This window comes from Sorex araneus, chromosome X (genome assembly GCF_027595985.1).
Source record: "Sorex araneus isolate mSorAra2 chromosome X, mSorAra2.pri, whole genome shotgun sequence".
Taxonomy (NCBI): domain Eukaryota; kingdom Metazoa; phylum Chordata; class Mammalia; order Eulipotyphla; family Soricidae; genus Sorex; species Sorex araneus.
In genome coordinates this window covers 359,922,014-359,948,011 of record NC_073313.1, presented here as the reverse complement: position 1 = coordinate 359,948,011, position 25,998 = coordinate 359,922,014, and the positions used below count along the sequence as shown (strand labels likewise).

At 50.4% G+C, this 25,998-nt stretch overlaps 1 protein-coding gene across 5 annotated transcripts in view; it reads left to right on the top strand.

Annotated features, from left to right (window-relative positions):
• Nucleotides 1–25,998, top strand: part of DTNB (dystrobrevin beta) — a 242,437-nt gene that overhangs the window by 113,643 nt on the left and 102,796 nt on the right. For all 5 annotated transcript variants that reach the window (XM_055121023.1, XM_055121021.1, XM_055121020.1 and 2 more), the window contains one exon: nt 20,344–20,468. In XM_055121023.1, coding sequence (XP_054976998.1) covers nt 20,344–20,468 — 125 coding nt within the window. The remainder of the gene's footprint in view (nt 1–20,343; nt 20,469–25,998) is intronic.

Sequence of the window (25,998 nt, the reverse complement as noted above, 5' to 3'; positions counted from 1 at the left end):
ACTTTCTGCTGCAGTTCCTTCGAAGCCATGTAGGAACAACACGTTACCAGAAATACGGAATTTTCAAGATCCATTTGAATTAACTTCAGCTGACACTAAATGGGTGTTCTGTTTCCAGGTGGCTTTGCAGTAGCCTTTCCATCTTGCTCCAGACATTTAGAACTGAGAGAGTAGAATTTTTAAAAGACAGTTTGCAGTACCTAGAGCCGGGAGGGGAAGAGACGTGGAAGCCATGAAATAGTCCCACGAAAAGCAAATGGGATCATTTATACATGAAAACCTTGGCTCAGAGAGGGGCGGGAATGCCTGTTGCGGAGGAAGAATTGCAGCCAGCCTCCTGTGCCTCCCCTGGGAGCCAACGGCGGGACTGTGTGCGAGAGGCACAGGGCAAGTGGCATGGGGAAGGGGGTGACTCAGGCAGGCCTCAGGGGCTAGGGTCTATGGGACAGGGAAGATCCTCGTGTTTGGTAAATTCTAGGACACTGGGGAGGTTCTGAACCCCCAGGCACCACGCTTGACTGTGAGGCGAGCAGAGCCTTCTGCTTCCCCTAAGAACAAGTGCTGGCCCCGCTGCTTTGGGGGCGGGGGGATGTCAGGACACACGTTGTGGGAGTCGGACCCGAACAAGCCACCGCCTCTGACAGAAATGCACTCTGCTCCGGCGCCAACACCAGGTGTGGCCATTGTGTCGCTGAGCCCTCCGAGAGATGAGGGCTGTTTACCCCGCCAAAGTAGTAAGGAGGATCCTGGAAGTTGGCATCGTGACTGCCCAAATAGGAGATGCATTACATGGACTGACGCGAGGTGCTCGTGGCTACGGAGCAGATTCGTGAGCTGGGAACAAGAGCAGAGAACTCAGAACTGCCCCTGCGCGTGTCCTGGAATGGGGGAGTGACGGAGGCTGGACTGAGGAGTGCCGGCACGGCAATGCTTCTGGAAGAGTAGGCCGCGCCACTTTCCGCCTCTTCACTTAGTGTGTGGACTCTTCCCAGTGTGTGTTTCATTTGGCAGTTCACATAATAGGGTGTAGTTTATAGGTAGGTATGTATTGGGTTCCTCAAAGCACTCCAAATGCACATGTACATACTCAGTAAAATAACGCATAAATGTTACAGTTTATATCTGAGATGTAAATTATAAAGAGTCAATATTCCCAAGTTTTGAAAAAAGTTGCAGAAAGAGGCCCATGAGCGTGCAGAGCTAAGACAGGAGGAGGCGATGCCAAGGTCTGGGCACCAGCCCCACAGGAGCGACGGACCCCCAGTTCCTTGATGAGCTTACTGTGAAGAGGGAGAAAAGGGGATCCTAAAGTTGGCGCCATCAGGCCTCTCGGGGTAAAAACGGCGTCGGGAGCAGCTCGGTCTGCCCGTTCGAGGGCATCAGGGCCGCGGGATCCAGAGGCCGCACCGCCCTCACGGTCAGAACAGACCTGGCCAGAGGCCACGTGGGGCTCGGCTCGCAAGAGAACAGTTGCCGGGCGGCGTTGGCAGGGCCAGGAGCCAGGACGCCAGGGGGAAGCTCAGCTCGGGGAGTGGAGAGAGCAGAGCCGCGCCCTCGGCGGCAGTGCCGCGCAGGGAAGCTTCCCTGTTTTCCGTTTCTTTCCCTTTGAACACCAAGGACGGACTCTCCTGCCGAACCCAAGGAGGCGAGGGCCGGGAAGGGCGGAACAGGAAAGCCAGTGAGGAATGGAGCTGGCGAGTCAACTCACAGGACGGGCTGCTGGGTAAAACGGATAGAGTCGAGAACAGAGGGCGGAACTAAGGACCCAGGTGAGAGAGAGACGGGTCTGCGGCTCAGGGATGGGGCCCAGGAGCAGTCTGGGTGTCCCTGTAGTAGGAATTGCAGGCGGGGAACACGGACAGCGGTGAGGCCTGCAAGGGCCGCGAGTAGAGTAGGAATCCTTCAGGAGAAAGGCTCCCTGCCGAGAGTACAGTTTTTAAAAGAAAGCACATGGAGCCGCAGGTCAGTGGGTAGGGCGTTTGCCTTGTACGAGGCTGACCCGGGTTCCATCCCCAGCATCGCTGTGGTCCCCTGAGTACTGCCAGGAGTAATTCCTGAGTGCAGAGCCAGGAGTAACCCCTGAGCACTGCAGGGTGTGGCCCTCCACCCCCGAAAGCCCAAAATAAGAATGAAAGCACAAGTTAGCACCTATAACGGCATGGTAATCATGATGAAAAGGCTCTAGATGTCCCAGAAAGATGTCACTGGGCGGAGCGTCTGCCTGAAGTCGACAGATTGCACAAGGTCCTGAGAGAAAACAAAGGTGGGCAAACTAAGATTGTATTTCCACGCAAGCCGTGCTCAGCAAGGGTACCACACACATTCTTGGGCCGGCAGGGTTCAGAAAACCCTTTCCTGAAAGAAGTCTTCAAGGATGCACTGAAGGAGAAAAACAGAAAAGCCATGGGACATAATAGAGAAGTGAAGGAATCAGAGGCAAGTACTTACGCAGGGCCAGAGAGAGTACACTGTGGCCAGGGCGCTTGCCTGCATGCAGCTGACTCGGGTTCCAGCCCCGTCAGCCCTGAGCCCCGCAGGGAGTGATTCCTGAATGCAGAGCCAGCAGGAGGCCCCTAGCACGGCCAGGCTGGCCCCAGAACAAAACAAAAAATGATCACGTATAAATAAGTCATGGCTGTAAACAATAGGACACATTGTAATGAGCTGTAACTTGAAGACAACATGGAATTTGTGGGTGAGTGGAGTGAAAAACGGAGACTCAAGCATACTAAAGATTTCTTTATTTTTTAAAGTTTTTGTTAGGTCATTTGTACAATACTTAATACTTTGTAAATACTGTATTTTTTTCACTTTTTTATCGAATCACTGTGAGATAGACCCTTACAAAGCATGCTAAAGACTTTAGAAGAGTAAGATGTGACGGACTGTGACTTGTAAGGAAGCAGAATTCTAATCGTGATACGGGAACTGGAGCCCAGGGGGAAATGGCTCAGTGACTAAAGGCTCCTTTCCTCCCAGCATGAGGCCTTGAGTTCCACGCCCAGTGCCCCAACATGCCCAAGTCCCCGCAGCTCTACTGTCCGAGCCTCTGATGCCACCTCCAGGCTGCCTCTGTTGCCCACCGGGTGTGTGAGCACTGGCTAGTGTGTGACCCCGGGCAGACACGTGGGTGAGCACCACAGACATCGCAGTGGGAGCACTACAACCAGAATGTGCTCCACTAGCAAGCGCCCTCCCAACGAGCACTGTGTAGACTCCCCCGCCCAGGGGTGCAGCCCCCGGCCTTCACCATGGCTGAGTTGCAAGCACCACCCTGGTCACTGCATCAGCACCAGCCACAGACAGAAGGAAAGGGGACACTCCTAGGGGTGCTTTAGCAGAGATGACAAATGGAAACTTTACAGCGATAGGAAGGAAGAACAGATCCAGAGGACAGGAAGGGGTTGGGGATAATGGTAAACGAAATAATGGACTCGGAATAAATTTAAGCATACATACCAGTGAGTCAGTGGGAATTAAGTTTTCTGTACCTGTTTCAAAATTAGAACTCTTGTTTAGTAAAAACAGCAGAACCCACTTCTTCAGAGCGGGGTGAAAGAGCTGAGCGTACAGGGGTGAAAGGCGGGCACAGGAAGCATCCAGAGGGGTTGCTCACATGCAGAAACGGCTGAGGGTTTATAAGGGTGTGTTAGCGGTGAGCCTGTATGTCCTGTGCAGGTTCTGCACGCGTGTTTGTGCATGTGTGCTTGTACCAGTATATGTCTATGCATGTGTGTGTATGCAGTTGTATGTGTCTGTGATTATGTGGGTGTGTGTGTTTGCATGTGTGTTTATGCAGATGTGTCGTCTATACTATGCAGGTATGTGTGCCTACACGTGTTTATACAGGCCTTTTTGTGTATATGTTTTGTGCAGGTATGTGTGTTTATTCAGGCATTCAGGCATGTGTGTCTGCACATGCGTTAGGCAGGTATGTGTTTCTATGCAGATACGTGTGTGCAGTTGTGTACCCATGCACACATGTGCTTTTATAGGTCTGTGTATCTGCATGAAGTGTGTGTGCACACATTTATGCAGTTTGCTGCGTGCAAGTGTGTGGGTGTGTCCATGCTTGTATGTTTAGAGTGGACTGTCTGTGTGCGTGTGTATTTATGCAGATATGTCTCTGTGCATTCACATGTGTATAAATGGACAGCTTTACAAATGGCTGCGGCATTGCAAATGGGGGAACTAATACTGTTCTCTTGCCTTCAGCTTTTCTAAGACCCTGTTTAAAACACTAGGTCCTAGCCTGATCACGGTCTGCAGCCTGGGCCCTCCTTTTGGACAGAGGCTTGTCACCCCTGGCCCCGGCTTCCCCACTCCACTCTCCCGGCCTGCCCTTCCCGAGCCCGGCTCAGCAGTGCTCCAGGGATCACTCCCCACTTGTTCACCCCCTCATCCTTCTCCACTGCCTGCCTTTCCCTCAGGATGGCGCCTAGCCTCAGTTCAGTGACACTGAAGTCAGTCACAGAAAGGAAAAAATGACTCTGGAATTAAAAAAAAAAAAAACAGTAAGCTTTAGAAATAGTGGATTAGAGATCATTAGTTCGCAAAATTTTAAGATTAAATATCTAGAAAAGCACACCAGGTCTTAGATATATGTCCTACTTCAGTGATAATGCAAAGGAAATGCTAATCTTAAATGGCTTTTCTAGAGGAACAGATTGTAAATAAAGAGCCTCGATTTGAAGGCTGACAAAGGATTGCTAATAAGCCTGAAGTGCCAGAGAGTAATACCCGTGAATGCAGGAAGGGCTGAAATGGAAAATGACGTGTCTCTTACAGGGAAGCAGGGGGCTGGGCATAGGATGTGTTTCGCTGTTTTAGACTTGAGTGAGTACTGTGAATATTGAGAAACATAAACAAAGGAGTCAATTTGTAGGAAAACAGATATTGCCAGATTTGGTACAAGAAGTGGCAGGAACTCTGAACAAACAGGCCACGAGCCAGTGAGATGTGTTGGGATGCAAATAAGGGTCCGTCTGTGCCCCGCCAAGCCTGGACTGTTGTGCAGGTGAGTTCTCCCTAACCTGCACAGATGAGATAATTTTCATTTCATAATACCATTCCAGACACAGGAAAAGATTGGAGTCCCTCCAACAAATCACACCATGCCCTCACAGCTTCCCCCCTGCACGCCGGCCAGGGCAGCGCCGAGGAGAAAGATCTGAGCCGCCCTCATTAGATAATACAGATGCACAAACCCTACCTCGAAAAGGAAAGTGAATTAATTTGAGCACGGCCATGTAACATTTGTCTGGGAGATGCAAGGATAATTCAGTTACCGAAGGTCTGTCTGTTGGTCTGGTCCAGCTGCCGGCTTCTGCAGTGGGGTGTGCCGGACGAGCCGTAGCCTCAGAGACAGAAAGAAATGCGCCCACAGCAGTCAGAGAAAAGCCCGGCTCTCGGGAGTCAAACCCGGATCTGTGGTGAGGTGGGGCTCTGTCCGACCGCATCCTGCATTGCAGCTCGTGGCTTGGGTCAGGGGCCCCTCTGGCATGCGGTCCACAGGGCCGGGCATGGGGGCAGAGCCTGGGGCGTGCTGTGAAAGGATTGCCACCCGATTAGGAGGAAGGCCAGAGCACACAAGGGTCAGTCAGGCGCTGGCCTGGCACACTGGCTACCGGGGTTTGATCCACCATCCCATGTGAGACCCCCCTGGGCTGAGCCAAGAGTCACTCCTGCACGCCACCAGTGTGATCCCCAAACCTAAAAATAGGAAAGGACAGCCACGCTGACAAAGGGGCTAGACTTACCTGCTGGCCCAAAGGAGGCATCACGGGACTTGCTGGTCTAAAGGTATGAAAGGGATCCCTGCTAAAGATGAGCCCATTTAGCAGACTGTTCAGGCCTAATGAAGAAAGTCTGCCATGAGTGACCAAGAGCAGGTTGAACGTGTTGAGAATTTTTGAGTGGTGCACTTAAAAAAGAAGAAGAAGAGATTTAAATGGCGACATAAAAGAAAGAACAAGGGCCAGAGAGATGGTACGGGTGGTTACGGCACTTACAAGCCTTGTACTCTGCTGATACTGATTGAATCCGGCACCACGTATGTTCCCTGAACACCACCAGGAGGTGCTTTTGAGCACACAGCCAGGAACAGCCCCTGAGCACTGCCGGGTAAGGCTCCTCCAAAAGAAGACCAGGATGGTTGGATGGTTGTAGGGGTTAACCCTGCATATGCCAACCCTGGTTTAAACCCCTGCGCTGTGTCTGGTCCCTCAATCATTGCCAGAAGTAACCTCCCGAGTGTAACGCCTGGAGGAAGCCCGGAGCACTGCCGAGTGTGCTCCACAGTACCCCCAGAGCCCCTACGCTCCCCAAAGGGGAAAAATTAAAAAGGGACAAGCCAATATGAAAAAGGATCACAATGGATTTGTCGGAGTAACAGATCGTAAAGCGGAGCTCAGAGAAGGGGAGCAAAATTCAAAACAGCCACGGCAGAACGCGAGGGACTCAGAAGGAGAGCGAAGAAACGAACCCGGATGCAGAAGAGGGACAGAGACCTGGAGAAGGCGGAGAATGTGAGAGACAGTGAAAAGATCGGAAGGATGAGGGGCTGGAGCGATAGCACAGCGGGTAGGGCGTTTGCCTTGCACGCGGCCGACCCGGGTTCAAATCCCAGCATCCCATATGGTCCCCTGAGCACTGCCAGGAGTGATTCCTGAGTGCAGAGCCAGGAGTAACCCCTGTGCATCACTGGGTGTGACCCAAAAACCAAAAAAAAAAAAAAAATGATCGGAAGGGTGGGATGGGAAGGTCCACTTTGCATTCTGCCCTCGATGACTTTATTCAAGAGAAGAGAGAAAATCAGGACCTTTTCCGGGGCCAATGAACCTCACGGGTTCGCCACCAACAGATGATTGTTGACGGAGCTCATCAAGGATCTATTCCGGGGAAATAAGGTGAAGCCAGAAGACGGAAGTAGGACACAAGGAGAAGCAGTGCTCAGCGGAAGGACTGAGTCCCAGCGGGGCAGGTGCCACTGACGTGCGTCAGCCGCCCAGCTGGGCCTGGGTGAGGCCTGGTTGCTGTCGGAGGATTTTAAGTCACAGGATCAGAGCACAGCCGCTAATTGAGATTGTGGCACGTGTTCATGTCCCTGACTCGTCCGGAGACAATGGTAACCCAAGGGAGCGTGGCAGACAGGACGGGCCTCCCAGGCCCCAGCGAGGGGCTGCTGCGCTCCCGACTGCCAGGGCCTGTCAGCGTGTACCCGGAGTGGTGACACAAGGAATTAGCTGCAGGCTCTGCTGAAAATAGAGCCATCTGAGCACACAAGAGCTTTTCCCAGCGTGGCACGGCGCCCGGCCCAGGTTACCTGAGGAGACATGAGTCACCCCACCCCCACCCCCACCCCACGCTACCAGCCGCCCCTTCCTGGCTCTCCATGCTTTCGTGTGTGTGCACGCGCGCGCGCGTGCGTGCGCAATGCCCCATCACACCTGCCTCTCAAGTTAACTTCCCCTTCAGAGGGGACAAGCCACCAAGGGTTGATGATCTCAGTAGCCAAAAGAAGGGAAACAAGATAAAGTGGGGAGATAAAACCACAGGGCCCAGGTATGTAACTCGGAGGGAGAGCGCTTGCTTCCGTGTCTGAGTTCCTGGGCGCCATTCTGGACACCCCTTTACTTCCCCTACCCCAAATCTGCTGAGAAGTAAGAAAGGACCAAAAAATGGGGTTGGGGGTGCAGCTACACCTGGGGGTGCTCAGGGATCACCCCTGGCAGGGCTCCAAGAGCCCACATGGGAAGCGCCTTACCTGCGGCTCCATTTCCCCGGCCCCAAAAAGATGGAATATTAAAGCAATGATATATCAGCTGTAAAATTCAGAATCTATTAGTAATCTGCACATTAAAATTTCCAAGTAAAAAACAACTACAGGCACATGGGTATTTTTTTTAAAATGTTACTTACAAGAGACCAGACTGTCACACACAATAAAGTTGAATGTGAGAGATGAGAAAAGACCTTCCAGGCTGAGCACTGTTCAAGAAACGAGTGGTTAAACTTATCAGAAAATAAGGCCTAGGGCAAGAGTCTTTAGTTGCCAAAAATGCAAGAGAGGTTAAAATGCTGTTTTATGTTATGTACAGACTATCATAATTCTAAAGTACTTGTCAGGCATGAAGTTTACTAAAGAGGGCCAGAGTGCTGGGATGGCAGGTAGACCGCTTGCCTTGCAAGTGGCCAACCCAGGTTTGATCCCCGGCATCCCATATGCTCCCTTGAGCTCCATTAGTAATAATTCCTGAGTGCAGAGCCAGGAGTAACTCCTGAGCACTGCCTGGTGTGCCCCTCCGCCTCCCCCCCCCCAAAAAAAAAGTGTTTACTAAAGATAAAAAGATAAGTTACACGGGCTGGGGAGATAGTATACCACAGGAGGGTACCACCTGATGTGAACCGAATATCTAAAAAAAAAAAAAAATCAAATAAAAGTTCTACAAGGATCTGATAATGTGACTATAAAAATATAATACATCTGATAATATGATTGTGAAATATATATCAAAAATGAGTGCAGTTACAAAAAATAGAACAATATATTTTTTATGGATACTTTTAGTACAGCTCTTTTTTTTTTTTTTGGCGTTTTGTGTCACACCCGGCGATGCTTAGGGGTTACTCCTGGCTCTGCACTCAGGAATTACTCCTGGTGGTGCTGGGGGACCATATGGGATGCTGGGAATCGAACTCAGGTCGGCCGTGTGCAAGGCAAACGCCCTACCCGCTCTGCTATCGCTCCAGCCCCTAGTACAGCTTCTTAGTTGTTTAGACTCATCATCAGACAACAAAATAATTATGGATAGTTCGAATGTAGCCAGCAATGATTACACATTCTTTCTAAACATATAAAAATGTTCCCTCAATAAAACCAATTAAACAACTCAGGCCATTTTCTGTGACTAACACACCTCTACGTTAGGATTCCTTTAGAGCAAGGTAAGGAAACAGCCTGTAGACTGGTCGTTTGAAGCTTAGTTGGAACGAACAAGTCCCCAGAACAGACTTCCACACTCAACACTGGCCTCGGAAGGAGACATTCATATGGTCATGTTCCAGGAAAAGTTCGGAATCGGCCGCCGAAACTTTCTACACAAAAGGAGCAGTGAGACCCAAGTCGCTTTACACGGGTTTGAATAAACATTCAAAGAAAAAAAGAATGCCTCTATAAAATGGCCTGAGTCTAGGAAAAATACCAAGCAGTGGGATCGAGTTCCGCAGGTTGGATGAAACCTTTACTGAGGTCTGGGTGAGACATTCCTGAGAGCAGGACACTGAAACCCCTGTGGACAGCAGGAGGGAAAAGATACAGTTCTCTGATGAACACAGATGAAACGCGCAGCAGCAGATCCTGAAAACTCAATCCTGTGGCATATAAAGAGGCAAATCCATCACCCCCACCCTGGCCTTATTCCAGCAGCTACAGATAATGGATTAGAACACGCTGTTCCAGAGACTGATGGGGCAAATCCATGTAATTATCTCAAAAAATGCATAAAACTTGTGGGGTGGGTTCTCATGTTTGTTGTTTCCATTGTCAGGCGCTGTTCTTGGCCCTGGGCTCAGGAGTGAGACCCCTGGCACTGCTTGGGGAACCTTATGCCACGCCAGGGGATTCAAACCAGGGTCAGTTGAGTGGGAGACAAGAGCCTTGACTTCTGTATGATCTCTCTGGTCCCAGAATGCATGAAGCATTTACTAAAACCCCATGTACAGTAATAATTTAAACCCAGAGGTAGGTGTATGTGTGTGCGTGTGCGCGTGTGCGTGTGTACATGCATGCATGCATGCATAGAACCATCTCCTCCTAACAGCCCACATTGCATTCTCCCAACAAAAACTCTAGCAATCTAGGAGTGGAAAGAACAATTTTAACTAATGTAGGATATTTAGAAAAGACACTTGAAAGTCTTTTCACGTGGTGGGGACCCAGAGAGAGAACTTAATAGGCTGAGCACATGCTTGGCATGCAGGAAGCCCCGGCCCGTGTGCTCCCCCAGACCCCTCCAGGCGTGGACCCCTGCGCACAGAGCTGAGACTAGGTCCTAAGAACTGTTGGGCTGGCCCCAAAACAATTTTTTTTAAATAATACAGACTATTTATAAAAACTTTCATAAAGATGAGTTTGTAGGGGCTGGAGTGAAGTATAGGGGGTAGATCCTTGCACACGGCCAATCTGGTTTGATCCCCAGCATCCCATAGGGTTCCCTGAGCCCCACCAGGAGTAACCCCTGGGCATTGCCACCAAAAAAAGATCACTGTCACTGTCATCCCGTTGCTCATCAATTTATTCTCACATCTCTCATTGTGAGACTTGTTACTGTTTTTGGCATATCAAATACGCCACGGGTAGCTTGCCAGGCTCTGCCATGCGGGCGCGATACTCTCGGTAGCTTGCCAGGCTCTCCGAGAGGGGCGGAGGAATCGAACACAGGTCAGCTGCGTGAAAGGCAAACGCCCAACCGCTGTGCTATCGCTCCAGCCCGCCAAAAAAAAGATGATTTTATAAAATCATTTTGTTTCCAAAATATAAGAATTGTTTGTTTTCTGGGAACATAAAACCTGACTGTCTCTCGCTCTCCCCCGACTCCATCTTGGTGTGGTGGCAGTGTTTCCGAGGCGCCTTCACTGGCTGGCTGTGCCCGGGAGCTCTGCCCCCTCCAGGGGACCGGCCAGGAGGCACTTGCTCACATCAGCAGTTGCGTAGCCTCGCTGGGGGGCATCGTCCTACGAGATCCCCTGGTGCTGGCAGTCAGGCCCCGGGAGGATGGGGTGACCCTGGCCAGCACGGGGTCCAGGCGAGGTGCACTGGAAGTGACCGGCAGTATTCTCGGGGGACAGTTGAAGGTTCTCTGGGCTGTGCTAGGGACCTGAGAGGTCAGATGGGAGAAGAGGAGGGAGACAGGCTGGGCAGGGCTGTGGACGCGATGCAGCTGCACCCCTGCCGCCATGCCATGTGGCCCCGCCTTTGGCAAGAAGGGCCCCAATGCCAGCTCTCCAGCCTGCCGCGTCCCTGGTTCTCTCTAGCCCAGCCGAGAAAAACAGCAGGAAAACGCCCTGCTCGCGTCCATTTGATTTGCTGGTGAGTGTATTCATTTCCAGACTGGAAACAACAAGGGGAAGAGCTAGAGACGATCAGGTTTTATGTTCCCAGGAAACAATTCTTACAGAAACAAAATGATTTTATAAAAATTTCCTCTTTTTTTTTTTTTTTGGAGGGGTGGACCACACCCCTGGCCTTCGCCAGCAGTCCTAAATAGCTTGGTCAACAAGGGAAAGACAGAAAGGGGATCTGAGTGGAAAGGAAAGAGATTTCTTGATGGATGATGCCTACCAATGTAGAAAGTCGGAAAGAATGTGTAGATAAATCATCAGAATTAAAACAGAGCAGGGACAGGGAAAATAAAAAAAAATCGGGATGCGTGAGGCTGCACCCAAGGGCACAGGCAGTGGAGGGAAAAGGGGAGGGGCAGGAGGGGGGAAGGGCCGCTTGTCACAGACCAAATCCGGGCTTCTGTCCGGAGTGTGTGAGGAATTGCAGCTTCCCCTACAACCAAAAAGGAACTCCACTGCAAATTTGGGGCTGGGGATGTGGCTCAAGTGTAGGACACGGGCCATGCTTGCGTGAGGCTTGGTGTCCTCCCTGGCATCCTCTGGGCCCTAAGCATCACGGCCTGGCATGGCGCGGGTCCTCCAGAGCTCCGCCAGCTGTAGCCCAGCAGCACCAAAAAGCAAACAGAAAAACCAGTGCGCCAAAGATTACGCCACTGGGTGTGATCTGCATTCCCGCTCCACCAACAGGAAACAGAATTTGCATGTTGGTTTATTTCTCTAAAGAGGAAATACAAATGCCAGAGAGATAGGACCCGAGGTAAGGCATGCCTTGTATGTCTTGCCTGCAAGTACCCCGGGTTTGATCCCTGGCACCACATATGGTTGCCCCCAACCCCAAGCCCTGCCGGGAGTGATCCCTGAGTGCAGAGCCAGGAATAAGCCCTGAGGCAGCCAGCTGTCATCCCCTCCCCCTGAGAAAATGCAAACCGGCAGAAGTACGCGAGAAGACACAAATAAATGGCTTCAGATCAAGCCATAATGAAGTAGCACCTCACATGCTCTGAGGTGGCTGATTCAAACAAACCGTAACAGGCAGTGACACAGGTGCGAAGAATTTGGAGTCAGAGTGCATGGTACGTGGGACTTGAAAATAGTCCAACCCCTGTGCAGAAGAGAATGCTGAGTCTCAGAATTAAATTCAGAATGACCACATGATCCAGCACTTCTACTCCTGAATAGATGAGCTATACAAAGGAATTGAAGGTCTCGGAGAGATATATTACAGACCCTGGTTCTCAGCAGCATTATTCCCAGTCCCTAAAAGTTGGAAGCAAACTAAGTGTCCACTGCTGGATGAAGGGATAATCAGCATGTATCGCGTGCAGACAGTGGAGTATTACTCAGCCCTGAAAAGAAGAAGCATTCTGATGGTTGTTCCAGCATGGATGGGTCGTGAGACCATTCTGCTAAATGTCACAAGATAAATACACTGTGAAATAAATACACAAAAGGAGTGCGCTTCTCCTTAGGGGAGGTATCTAGCATCAATCAAACTCATGGAACGAAAATCAGGCTGTTATTTGCCAGGATCTGGAAGAGAGGGTCATGAGGACTTGGTTATTGGCTGTGGACTTTCTGGTGTGATAGTCCAGTTCAGAAGATTGCTTGACAATAGTGTGTCTGTCCCTGACATTATGGAATTGTACACTTTGAAATATTTGATGGGTAAATTTTGTTTACATTTACCAAAACCTAAATGATTTGTATGTTTGTAAATATCAGAGTAAGAGGGCCGGAGAGGTAGTACAAGGGTTAAGGCAAAATTTTTTTTTTTTATGCTGCTGACCCCGGTTTAATTCCTAGCACCATATGGCCCTGTGAACACCATCAGGAGTGACCCCTGCGCAGCCTCTGAGCACCACCAGATGTGGTCCAATCTGCCACCCCAATTCAGGAATATCCTTTTGGGTTTTGTTCTAGCCCTTAATATTTTAATTCTTGTGTGTGTGTGTGTGTGTGTGTGTGTGTGTGTATCCAGTTTCCCCCCCCCCTTCCTTTAGCAAGTTTCTTGTTACATTCAGATTATTTGGAATTGCCTTTGAAGTATTGATTTTATCCTTCTGTATTTTTGGTCTTACGTTTAAGGGCTGGAGTAATAGTACTTGCCTTGCACACAGCTGATCCACGTTCAATCCCCAGCATCCCATGTAGTGCCCCAAGCACCACCAGGAGTGACTCCTGAAACAGAGCCAGGAGTAACCACTGAGCATTGCCAACTGTGGCTCCAAAGCAAAACCAATTTTTTTTTTTTAAAGAAGACTGGATTTAATCTTAAACCTTGACTAGAACAATGCTTTTTAAAAACTGTACCAAACCTCCTGCTAGAAAATATTGGGTGATACAAAGGGACCTTCCTAAAGTTTCAGACACCCGTGGTCCGTTTCGCGTGGGCCTACTCTGATGCCCTGATTCATTTCACATCAGCTACAACTGTGGCCAAGGGCCACCTCCCCGGCCTCCCCAGCAGAGGAACCAAGACGGGACCACAGACTGATCCAAGATGGCCCGTTTACTGCAGAGCTGTTAGCGTTCTTATAGAACAGTGGAGGGGGCTCGAGGTACAGGACAGCACACCACTGTGACTGTGTGATCCTTTACAGAGGTGAAGCATTTCTGAGGAGACAGTTCTCTTGGGAGGATTAACTCAAGGAGACACTCTGTCTTCCAGGGCCTCTACGGGGAGATTCACCCAGGGGCAGCAAGCATTGCATTGCTTTTCTCTTCCCCTAGCTACTAGGAAATATTAAACAGTTAAGTTTACTTCTTATTAATACTTGCAGTTATCTGGATAAGCACCGTAAGAGATGTAGGTTCCAAAACTTAGTTCTCTGGACTCCGAGAGCAAGACTGCTGGACCTCTACCGTAAATCCCAGACTAGGTCCTCATGCCGGTTTAACTCTTCCTTCCCCACGGGGCTCCTGTCTCTTAAGTCATAATGGCTTGCATCAAGACCGTGTATTTATGCTTTCTATGCTGTCCCATTTCCATGCCAGGGTAGCTTTGCTGCTTGCCCCAGATCCATCCAGGTCCTGAGGTGGGACCCTCCCCTCCCCCTCCCCACCGCCTTTGTGGGTTGTCAGGGACTGCAGCAACTGAAACCTGAGTCAAGTAATCTGGCGGATGCCCAGGAGGGGACATATTGTAGAGTCAACTCCCAAATATTAGGAGCATAGCATTAACGGTCTTTATGTGTTTAAGCAAAGAACATTGTTCTATAGTAAAATATAAAAAGACTGTAGGGGAAATAGAAAAGCAAGTAATTGACTATAAATACTAAGTCCAGAGTTACCAGAAAGTTACCAACCCTGGCTTGGGGAATTGTGACAATGTAAAACGCAAAGGAAAGGTTAAAGATAAACTCAGGGGAGCAGGGGTCCTCGTAAGAGCACTGTAAGCTTCTCTGGGGGGAGGAAAAGAGGCAATTCCCTGATGAAGCCTAAAACACTTAGGGTTAATATCCAAAGGCAACAACAATAGAAGTCACTGTCACTGTCATCCCGTTGCTCATCGATTAGCTCGAGCGGGCACCAGTAATGTCTCCATTGTGAGACTTGTTACTGGTTTTTGGCATATTGAATATGCCACAGGTAGCTTGCCAGGCTCTGCCATGCGGGCTAGATACTCTCGGTAGCTTGCTGGGCTCTCCGAGAGGGGCGGAGGAATTGAACCGGCTGCGTGCAAGGCAAGCACCCTACCCGCTATGCTATCGCTCCAGCCCCCAACAATAGAAGTAATACTAATAATTAAATTTCTTTAAGTCTTGATATTAAGACAGCACAAATGTGTTTAGTGAAGGTGAATTGAGGTACTTTCTCATGTCCTCTGTCTTCTGTTGTATTAACTCCATAAAGCCTTTCAGAAGCTTTGCTCAGGAAAACAGCCATCTAGAAAATTCTTCTGGACAAAGAACTTGTGCAGACAAAGCAGTCAGTTTCAGGCCAGGTGCCAGAGGTCGTAGGATGGGGACATGAGCCAGGCTTCAAAGGGGAGGGAAGGGCAGCTCAAGAATAGTTTTGAGAGATGAGCAGAAAAATGTGCAGAAAAGTAGATCAGGAAAGAGAGACGAGGGACACTGGCCCTGGGGACGGGAGTGAGCTGCAGCTGCTGCTGGGACACCTGGGGCGTGGCCACTAGGACTCTCGGGCCCCCTCAAGGAAGCCCAGGGTCAGCATCCTGCAGCCTTCGGGAGAGGTGGAGGCAATGCTGAGGATAAGCAGCTGGGGCGGTTCAAGTGGGGGACTCTGGACCACACCTGAGCCTGTGTCTGGCAGCATGGAATGGGGTTGGGGTGGGGGTTCAGTTTCTATTTTCATTACAGATTTTTGTGACTTTTAGAAAATTAGATTACATGTAGACGTTTTTCAGACCTCAGTGTGTTGATGAGGATGGGTGATTTGAAGCCACGATCTGCAGTTGTTTTATTTTTTATTTTATTTTTAAATACTTTATTTTCCCTCTAATTTTTTCCTTACACTTTATATAAACTCTGTGGTTTACGAAGTTGTTCATGATGGTTTGTTGCAGGCATTCAACCTTCCAACACCAATTCCACCACCATTAAACTGTCCCCCGACCATTGTCTCCCATATTCCCAACCACCCCTTACGCCTGCCCCCATAGCAAGCCCTCAAACATTTACTTCATATTGCTTGTTATCAATAATTTGTTAACAAATTGATAAAAAAAATGTTTCATTAGAAGAGTTAGTGAAAGTTGCCGTATCTCACCTTGAAGACACTAGGCCCTTGTATGAGAGAACCTGGAGTGACAGGTTAAGCCTTTTGTGTTTATATTTTTTTAACTGAGATTGGTTGCTGTCTGCGTTACATCCTATCCGGTCTGGTGTGCTACTGCTTTTTTTTTTATCAGTGTTGTAGAGTTTGAGATGTTGAGTGGTTGCATTCGCTCCCAAATGTTTAATTGGGTGATACAGCTGAAGTTGAAGTTCTAAGTGGATTGTGGCTTTGGGACCTGTACATGACTACAGGGGCTTCCGGATATACAGGGAGATGGGGGGAGGTAGCCCATCCCCGACTCTGTGAAAACCTGGAGATTTCGGTCACAAACCACACTCCTGAGTTATTCAGCACATTAATTTCTGGGTGAGGCTCATCTCGAGGAGTGGAGTCTGGCTGGGAGCATGGTGGCGAGTGTGGAGTGCAGGAACTTTTGGCTGCCGGGGCTCTGTTTGGGCAGGTGCTGGGCTTACCTGCTCCCCTCTGGGGTGCCCGGGACAACTCAGCCTGGCACAGAGAGTCCTCTGCAACTTGTTGATCTCTTTTGAGGTTTATTTATGAGTCTCTGGATCAGTGGCTGATAAATGAGCCTACAGGGCACTGGAGGTGGTTCATGGGCGTATCTGCCATGCGTATCATGGATTATTAGGACTAGAACTTTGTGGTGGGAACAGTGAGGCTTATAAGCATCTGGAGATACAAGGTGCTCTTCCTGAAATGCTGTAGTATCATAAACGAGTGATAAAGAAAAGAAAGAAAATGTTTCAAATGGTACATACGGACATACACTGTGAAGGCAGTAGACAAAAGTGTTTATTTATTTTTGGTTTGGGGGCCTTGCCTTGTGGTGCTCAGGGCTTACTCCTGGCTCTGTGCTCAGGGATCACTCCTGGCAGGCTTGAGGCACCATATGTGGTGCCAGGGATCAAACCCAGGTCAGCCACATACTATGGCCTTACCCGCTGTACTGTCTCTCCAGCCCCTAGACTGAAGTATTTAAACTTTTTTTTTTTGGATTTTTGGGTCTAGCGATGCACAGGGGTTACTCCTGGCACATGCACTCAGGAATTACTCCCGGATGTGCTCTGGGGACCATATGGGATGCTGGGAATCAAACCCGGATTGGCCATGTGCAAGGCAAACGCTCTACCCGTTGTTACTATCGCTCCAGCCCCTAAACTTTTTGTTGTTCTTAAAAGGCAATTTATGTCCTCCAGAAAAATCTGGGGCAACAGTGTTATTTGTTTGTTTATTTATTTATTTCCTGCATGGCAGAGCCTGGTAAGCTACCCATGGCGTATTCAGTATGCTAAAAACAATAGCAAGAAGTCTCACAATGGAGACATTACTGGTGCCCAGTCGACCAAATTGATGAACAATGGGATGACAGTGCTGCAGTGCTATTTATTTATTTAATTTATTTTCCCCCTTTTTATTGATTCACCATGAGGTACAGTAACAGCTTTCATATTTGAGCTTCAATCATATAACCATCAAACACCCTTCCCTTCACCAGTGCACATTTTCCACCACCAAAGTCCCCAGTATCCCCCCTCGCACCCCCCCCACATTCCACACCTCCCCCTGCCTGTGTGGCAGACAATTTGCACAATAGTCTCTTTCTCGATTTTGGTTACCTTTGATATTTGAGCTCAGTCCCACCACCACTCACACCTGCCGAAAAGGCAATGCTAGACCATGTATTGTGTATTGCTTGTTATGGACACAATATAATGTCTAGGAATTCTAAAATTTTAATAATTAGGGTCTGGAGAGATCACTGCAGCAAGTTGCTCGGGTCCGAGATTCGTTTGTGTGTCTCTGGATCATGGCTGTGTGGGAGCTTGAGTAGATGGTGGCCAGGTGTGGGCGTCATCTTGGAGTCCCATGGGGCAGGGGTGGGGGGTTGGGGGGAGAAGGGCCGACTCCTCCCCTATCCATGAGGCCTGGCGTTTCACAGCACCACCACCTGTTCCTGGAACTTTTTACTGAGTTCTAAAAGATGGTCGCCGCCAGGATTCCTAGAGGGCAGGCGGAGTGGCCCGGCAAAAATGGCCTATTGCAAAGTCCAGAGCCATCTCTGCAGCGAGTTGCTCAGGTCCGAGATTCATTTGTCTGTCCACAACAGTGTTATTTAAAGGGACCGGGCGAACAATGACACCTTCTTTCCTGCCAGGATGAGACTCGGTGGTTGAGCATGTGCCTTGCGTGCGGGGGGCCCTGGGTTCCGTCACCGGCACCACAAGACAAAGCAACCCGCTAGGGGTTAGTTAGGAACTTTCCCGTGACTGAAACATGCAGATGGTTTAATCGTGGATGTTTCTGCCAGACCGTTAGCACGGCACTGCCGAGTGCTGTGTTCAGTTGCCAGCTTGTGCCCGTTCCTTCAGCGTGTCAGAGCTTTGCATCTCGGTGTACTGAGGATGCTCTGTGCCACTGACCGAGCTCAGTAGTGTCTGCTTATATGACCAGACCCTCAGCAGCTCCCGTTTTCCCCCCTCACATTTACCTGGGTAGTTTTTTTGTTTGTTTTGTTTTGAAGCCACACCTGGCGATGCTCAGGGATTACTCCTGGCTCTGCACTCAGGGATCATGCCTGGCAGTGCTCGGACCCTAGGGGATGCTGGGAATCAAATCTGGGTCATTCACATGCAAGGCAAATGCCCTACCCATTGCACCATTGTTCTGGACCCTTCCTGAGTAATATTATTAAAAGGCATGTTGCTGCTTAGTCACCCAGATGTGAACATGAGAAAACTGACCTGAGAATCCAGAGCTATAGCACAGCAGGTCAGGCACTTGCCAGCTTGTGGCTGTTGACAGCCAGGAGCCTGATTCTAATCCCCAGCTCCACATGTGGTTCCCTAAGCACCCCCAGGGGTCACCCCCCCTGAGCAAAGAGCCAGGAGTAGCCCCCAGCTCCCAGGGCTGTAGGCCAACTGCCATTCCTTTCCCTGCACTCTCCAAAATGACCTCGATATTTGAGCATTATCGACATCTTTTAGTATTTTAGCTCAGAAAAAAAAAATGCCTGAATCCGAATAGTCATCATCATCATCATCATCCCGTTGATCGTCAGTTTTCTTGAGCGGTCTCAGTACCATCTCCATTTGTCCTAGCCCTGAGATTTTAGAAGCCTCTCTTTACTCATCCTTCCCAATGGTGCTGCATTGGAGGCTCTTCCAGGGTCAGGGGAATGAGACCTGTCATTGTTACTGGTTTTGGCATATGAATACACCACAGGGAGTTTGCCAGGCTCTGCCATGCGGGCAGGAAACTCTTGGTAGCTTGTCAGGTTCTCCGAGAGGGAAAACTAATCTATAAGATGTCGCTTCCGGGAACTTGGTTTTATAGTCTCTGGATGTTGGCCATTGATGGGATTACACAGCGCTGGGGGCAGTTTCTGGGTGTGACCGCCTAGTTACTGGAAAATGGGGGATCTGGGTGGAAGAGGCCCAGTCCTGATCTGAGCAGTCTTGGAGATCTCAGCCCCGGATCCCACACACCTGGGTTCCTCTGCCAGTTCCTTCATGCGTGAGGCTCATCCGAACATGTGGAGAGGGGTCTTGAGTATGGCTGTGGCTGGTTTCCGGTGGTCTTCAGCTGTGGGGCTCTACTCAGGGCAGGGAGGGAAACTCAACCCACCCCCTCCAAGGGGCCCCGGTGAAGACAGCCAGGTGTAGGGGCAAGAGACTCTCTCACTCTCTTCTGGGAGCTTGGTTTTATAGTCTCTGGATGTTGGCCGTTGGTGGGATTACCGAATAGTATTTTACCAGAAATGATCCAGAGACATCAAACAGGGGAGTTGATGTGCTGGGACCATAGTACAGTGGGTAGGGCACTTATGCATGCAGCCGACCTGGGTTTGATCCCCACCACCCCAGATGATCCCCTGAGCACCGCCAGGAGTGCTGCCTTAGCACCGAGCCAGGAGTAAATCCTGAGCTGTAAGTCTGAGTGTGCCCCTCCTTAAACAGAGGGAGTTGGTGCAAGGCCCATAGCGCTGTTCTGAAGGAAAGTTAGCGCGGATTCGGAAGATACTGCAGGAATGAAACCCCCCTGCAGGTGGAGCCCCTGAGAACTGAGGGCCTGGGAACCACTCAGGTGCCCTCTGCAGGGCCCTAGGGGTGGGGGTGGGGGTGGAGTTTGTTGCTGGAAAGGAGGAAACTCGTTTATGCTTGAGATGAGCTTTCCACTGCTCTCATCCGTCACCAAGTTCTGAAGTTCCTTTTATTTTATTTTATTTTATTTTATTTTATTTTGCATTTTGGGTCACACCTGGCGATGCACAGGGGTTACTCCAGGCTCTGCACTCAGGAATTACTCCTGGCGGTGCTCAGGGGACCATATGGGATGCTGGGAATCGAACCCAGGTCGGCCGCGTGCAAGGTAAACGCCCTCCCCGCTGTGCTATTGCTCCAGCCCCATGAAGTTAGTTTTGTTTGAAGATTTAATTTCCTTTCTCTTCTTTCCCCCCTTTGCCAGAAATCCCCTGCCAAGAAGCTGAGCCATGCAATTAGCAAATCCTTGGGGTGTGTGCCCTCCAGAGAACCCCCGCACCCCATCTTTCCCGAGCAGCCGGAGAAGCCACTTGACCTTGCCAACATCATGTAAGTACAGACCCTGGCCCCGGCCCGCACGTGGCTGTCCCCTCAGGCCAAAACCTGGCGCCTTCCGGGTGTCCCTTGGGGGGCAGGTGACACCCCAAACCTTCAGCTCTGTGCACCCCTCTGAGCTCGTGAACCTGAGGCCCAGTCCGGTGGGCGTCGCCGCAGGCGCGCGGGGCCTGGCTTTGGCCACTTGTGCATTGGCTGGCCGGCGTTCTTCCCGGCACGCGGTGGCAGCCGGAGGACCCGTTTAGTCACGAGCCGTGAAGGTGGCGCATTGCGAGGAGGTCGGGGCACGTGAGGTTCTGCTCTATAAATAAGACTCGGGTTTGTGTATTTTTAGTTCGTGTCAAATAAGTGAAAGCCGGGGCAGGGGAGGGGGCAGATGGGTTAAAGACATAAAGAAAGGGAAAGTGAGGCGGGGAGGAAATGGTGAAGGTAGAAAACCCTGGACTGAGTTTTGCACTTTTTTTTTTGTTTGTCTTTTTTTGCTTTTGCTTGTATTGGTTCATGGATTTTGCTTCTGAGTCCTCCGCAGTGCTCAGGAGCCACTCCTGGCTCTGTGCTTGGAGTTTTGTTCCTGGCAGTGCAGACCTCCTGGGAAGGGGGGCAAGCATGTGGTGCCAGGGACCGAATCCGGGTGTCCCACATGCACACCAGTGCTCAGCCCAGGTCCTCTAAACGGATTTTTCCACTCCCCATGGAGACGCTAATGAAGTAAGAGCAGCGGCTAAGAGCGATGGGCTTTCGGTGGTGGGGCGTGGGGACAGGGGGTGCCAGGGTTCGGACTCGGGGCCTCACCCCTGCTGGGCGCACTCACCCCCTGCCCGACACTGGCCAAGTCTTAACGTCCCTGCTCGTCAGGTGCCGGAAGCTTCGCTGTCGGCGTTGACATGCGTGTTCTGATCCCCGCCTCCTGGAAGGCTGTTGGACAGAACGCGTTCTCGGGGTTCTCCCTGTCTTTCATTTCTCCCTGTGCCGTGACTTGTTAAAATAGAACATGCATCTGAATTAAAGATTCTGAGCACTCGCACCTCCTCCCGCGCTCCTGGGCACTGCGTGCAGCTTCAGACCTGCCGCGGGTGCCCTCCGTAGCCCTGACTGGGCGCTCGTGAGCACTGTTTCTTTCTTCTCTCTTTCACTTTTTTTTGGGGGCCTTAAGGGTGCTCAGGGGTTACTTCCGGCTCCGCACTCAGGAATCCCTCCTGGCGGTCCCCGGGGGACCAGATGGGATGCCAGGGATGGAACCCGGGTTCCCTGCGGGACGAGTGCCCTCCCCGCTGTCCTATCGCTCTGCCCCAGTGAGCAGTTTCTTGGCTGCTGTTGGGGTCGTTACGGGGTCCTGTGTGGGGTGTGATGGCCCCCGGGCCTCCTCCACTCTGCAGAGGAGCTGACCCAGTCGTTCACCGCGACATCATCCCTTCCTAAGCCCATCCCCTCTGCGCCTGGAACCTGTCACCTGGTCGTGGTGGCAGTGCGGGGGGTGTCAGACTGAGGCCGGATCCCTGTAAGACACGTGTACCGCCGCTGAGCCGCCTCCGTCTCTCCCTCGGCTCTCCTCCTCCGAGCACACTGACGCGAGTTTCCTTTGTCTGTGGCCCCTCCCTTCTCTCCCGCCCTCGCTTCTGACACCTGTGCCATTCTTTCCTGTTTGATCCCGATCCCAGCCGAGGCTCCGACATCCCCAAGTCTCCTGAGCATCTAGTCACGTCTGACCAGGCCAGTGGCGGCTTCGATAGCAAACGGTTCTCGGGACACAGCTGGGCGGGGTGCAAGGGTTCTGGTGGTCCACCGGTGCCGTCACAGTGTCCATAGGTCTTGCGGCCACGCACCCACCACACCACTGAGCACTCACAGGCCGGCCCAACTTCCTTGAATCTTTTTTGGTTTGTGTGATTCCTTGTTGTTATTGGGTTTGTTGCTGTTGTTTCTGTGCTTTGGTCACACCGGCATCGATCAGGACTTTACTCCTGGCTCTGTGCTCAGGAATCACTCCTGACCAGGCTCAGGGAACCATACGGGATGCCGGAATCAAACCCAGGTCCTCCATGTGCGAGCAAGCCCTACCCACTGTACTGTCCTACCCAGTGTCCCTCTTGGGCATTTTATGTTCTTGGTTTTCCTCTGTCTCCTGTTACTGCATTTCACTCCACAATCTTCAAAGGATTGTATGCCAGTCCCCCCCTCCACAAAAAAGGGGCATGTGACCTCTCTGTAAGGTTGTTTATATTTTTTCAATTGTGCAAGTGTGACTTAGAAGCGTGATGTGACTTTTAGAGGATCATACAGTGGGCAGGGCACTTGCCTTGCACCCAGCCAATCCCTTCTCAACCCCGCATGGTCACCCAGGTGGCCCAGAGTGATCCCTGAGTGCAGAGTCGGGAGTCAGCCCTGAGCACCACCAGCTGTGGCCCCAAAACAAAAACCTTTGACTAGGAAAAGCGGGGTGCGAGGATTAGGCGGCAGCAGTCACCCAGTGCAGCGGGGTCCCGCCGGGTATCAGGGGCCCCGCGGCGTCTTCCCCGCGCTTCTGATCCTTCTCTCATTGCAATGGTTCGTGTTTCTCCTTATTGGTGGCGGGTTTTTATTTGTATTTATCTTCTCTGATCGTGGAGAGTTACAGCTGGTGGTGTCCTCGCCTGTTCACCATCGACATTTTCATCATCATCTTTTCTTTCTCCTCCTCCTCCTCCCTCCTTTCCTCCATCCCTTCTCCCTCCCCCTCCTCCCTTCCACCCTCCCTTCCCCTCCCTCCCCCTTCCTTCATTCCCTCCCTCCCCCTTCCTTCATTCCCTCACTCTTTCTTTTCTTTCTTTCTTTCTTTTCTTTCTTTCTTTCTTTCTTTCTTTCTTTCTTTCTTTCTTTCTTTCTTTCTTGTCTTCCTTCTTTCTTTCCTTCCTTCCTTCTTTCCTCCCTCCCTCCCTCCCTCCCTCCCTCTCTTCCTTCCTTCCTTCCTTCCTTCCTTCCTTCCTTCCTTCCTTCCTTCCTTCCTTCCTTCCTTCCTTCCTTCCTTCCTTCCTTCCTTCCTTCCCTGAGTTTTTTTTGAGCTATGCCTTTAAGTTCTCTTTCTTCTTTAGAGAACATCAGTTTGCCCCCATGTTTCTCAGCCTTCCCCCACCATGGTCCCCTTCCCACCTGGTTTCCTTTCCTGTGACTCCCCTGCCCTGCCCGGTGGCCCACTAATCTCATGCCCACACCCCCTGTTTCTGCAGTTTTCACCTGTGGTTCGTGCGGAATATCCTGGGGCCCAGAAGGGACCGTCGGTTCCCAGTTGGGAAGTGCTGGGTTAGAGTGTAGGTTTCGGGGGACAGTGCCACAATCTGCCATCTGTCCGGGCCACATCATGATCACCCCCCCGAAGTCTGCTTTCTGCCCATCACCTGGCAGTTGGTCTCTTTTACGCAGCCCCTCTCCTCTGCTCCCCACGCCCCGCCTGGTAAGCACTGTTCTGTCCTGACAACACAGAGTTTGTTCTGTCCGTTTGTTCTAACACACGGGAATGAACTGCTTTGTTGTTCTTCACCTGACTGACTTCACTGCGCGTACATATCTTTTATTTGTCTGGAATAGATTTTTGTATATGATGTGATGCAGCTGGTCTAATTCTCTGTCTCTTTGCATTTGAGTCAATAACTTACCTGTGGTGCCTTTATGGGTATCCTGTCACGTCCTGCTCCCCTCCAGCGCCACATCGTCATCACGTGTCTGCGTGGAGGCGTGGGCGGGCGGCCCCTGTCCTGTCGGTCAGACGGTCTCTGCTCCAGTGCCACGCTTTCTTAACTACTCTGAGGGGTTGAGTCACCCTTTTGGGGGGAAATATGGCCTATCCTTTACCCTTTGCTCTTTCTTTTTTTTTTTTCTTTTCGGGTCACCCCTGGCAATGCACAGGGGTTACTCCTGGTGGTGCTCAGGGGACCATATGGGATGCTGGGGATTGAACTCGGGTCGGCCATATGCAAGGCAAATGCCCTCCCCACTGTCCTAGCACTCCAGCCCCTACCCTTTGCTCTTTTTTATAAATTTTTAAAATCATCTTTGTGAGTCCCTCTTGAAATTGTATTAGATTTTGATGGAAGACTCGTTGATTCTAAAGATCAAATTTGGGGAGAATTTATATCTTTACACTACTGAGGCATCCATGAAAGAGCTGTTTTTCCCGTTTATTTAAGTATAGTTTTATGCTTTTCAGTAAAACTGCATGATCTTTTGCTTCAGAAAGGTCGTGTGCATGTGTGTGTCTTTGTGTATACATTAATTTATTATTATTATTATTATTATTATTGGGACTTCACACCAGGGGTGCCCTCCCCGCCCCACGGGACCCATCCCCCGTTCGCTGACCTCCATTACTGCACCACCGCCACGCTTCAGGCCGTTTTCCACATGCTTGGGTCGAGCGTCACGCATGAGTGAACATATTCCTGGACAGCACAACCGCAAAGCAGCTGCACGATACAGCATCATAAAGGGAAATGTATATTCATGCCTCTTGGAGAGCCCGGCGAGCTGCCGAGAGTATGCCGCCCACACAGAAGAGCCTGGCAAGCTCCAAGTGGCGTATTCGATATGCCAAATATAGTAACAATGACAGGCCTCATTCCCCTGACCCTGAAAAGAGCCTCCAATTGTTGGGAAAAACAAGTAAGGAGAGGCTGCTCAAATCTCAGGGCTGGGACGAATGGAGATGTTACTGGCGCCCGCTCAAGTAAATCGATGAACAACAGAATGACAGTGATACAGTGTTATTATTGGTACTTTCTTTGTGTGTTTGGGGGGGGGCACACCTAGCTGTGCTCAGGGGTCACTCCCAGCTCTGTGCTTAGGGATCAGTCCTGGCAGTGATCATATGTGGTGCCAAGGATTGATTTGGGGTCAGCTGCAGGCAAGGCACATGCCTTAGCCCTTTTACTCTCTCTCTCTCTGACCCCCCAAAATGGTGCTTCTTTTTTTCCTACAGGGTTTTTTTTTAAGCTATAATTTCTATGCAATAAAATGCATGCACTTTAAGTGATGTATTTTTATCGGATGAGTTTTGGCAAGTGTGTATAGTTGTATAAATGGTGGCTTATTTTGAATCTTGGTAGTTGTTGGTATATAAAAATGCAAATATTTTAGTATTTTAGTTCACTATACCATCTTGTTCATTATTTCTATAATTTGGGGGCTGGAGCGATAGCACAGCAGGTAGGGCGTTTGCCTTGCATGCAGCTAACCTGGGTTCGATTCCCAGCATCCCGTATGGTCCCCTGAGGACCACCAGCAGTGATTCCCGAGTGCAGAGCCAGGAGTAACCCCTGTGCATTGCCGGGTGTGACCCAAAAAGAAAAAAATCTATAATTTGTACTCAGGTTCTTGGGATTTTATGTAAATAATTATATCATCTGCAAATAAAGGTAGTTTTTTTCCTTCCCTCTTATTCCTTATACTTTTAAATGTTAATCACATTTTTAATTTGGGTCTTACTATTCTAGCTAGAACCTCCAGTGGAATATTGAGTAGAAGCAGCTTAGTAGATATTTCTGTGTCACGTCTG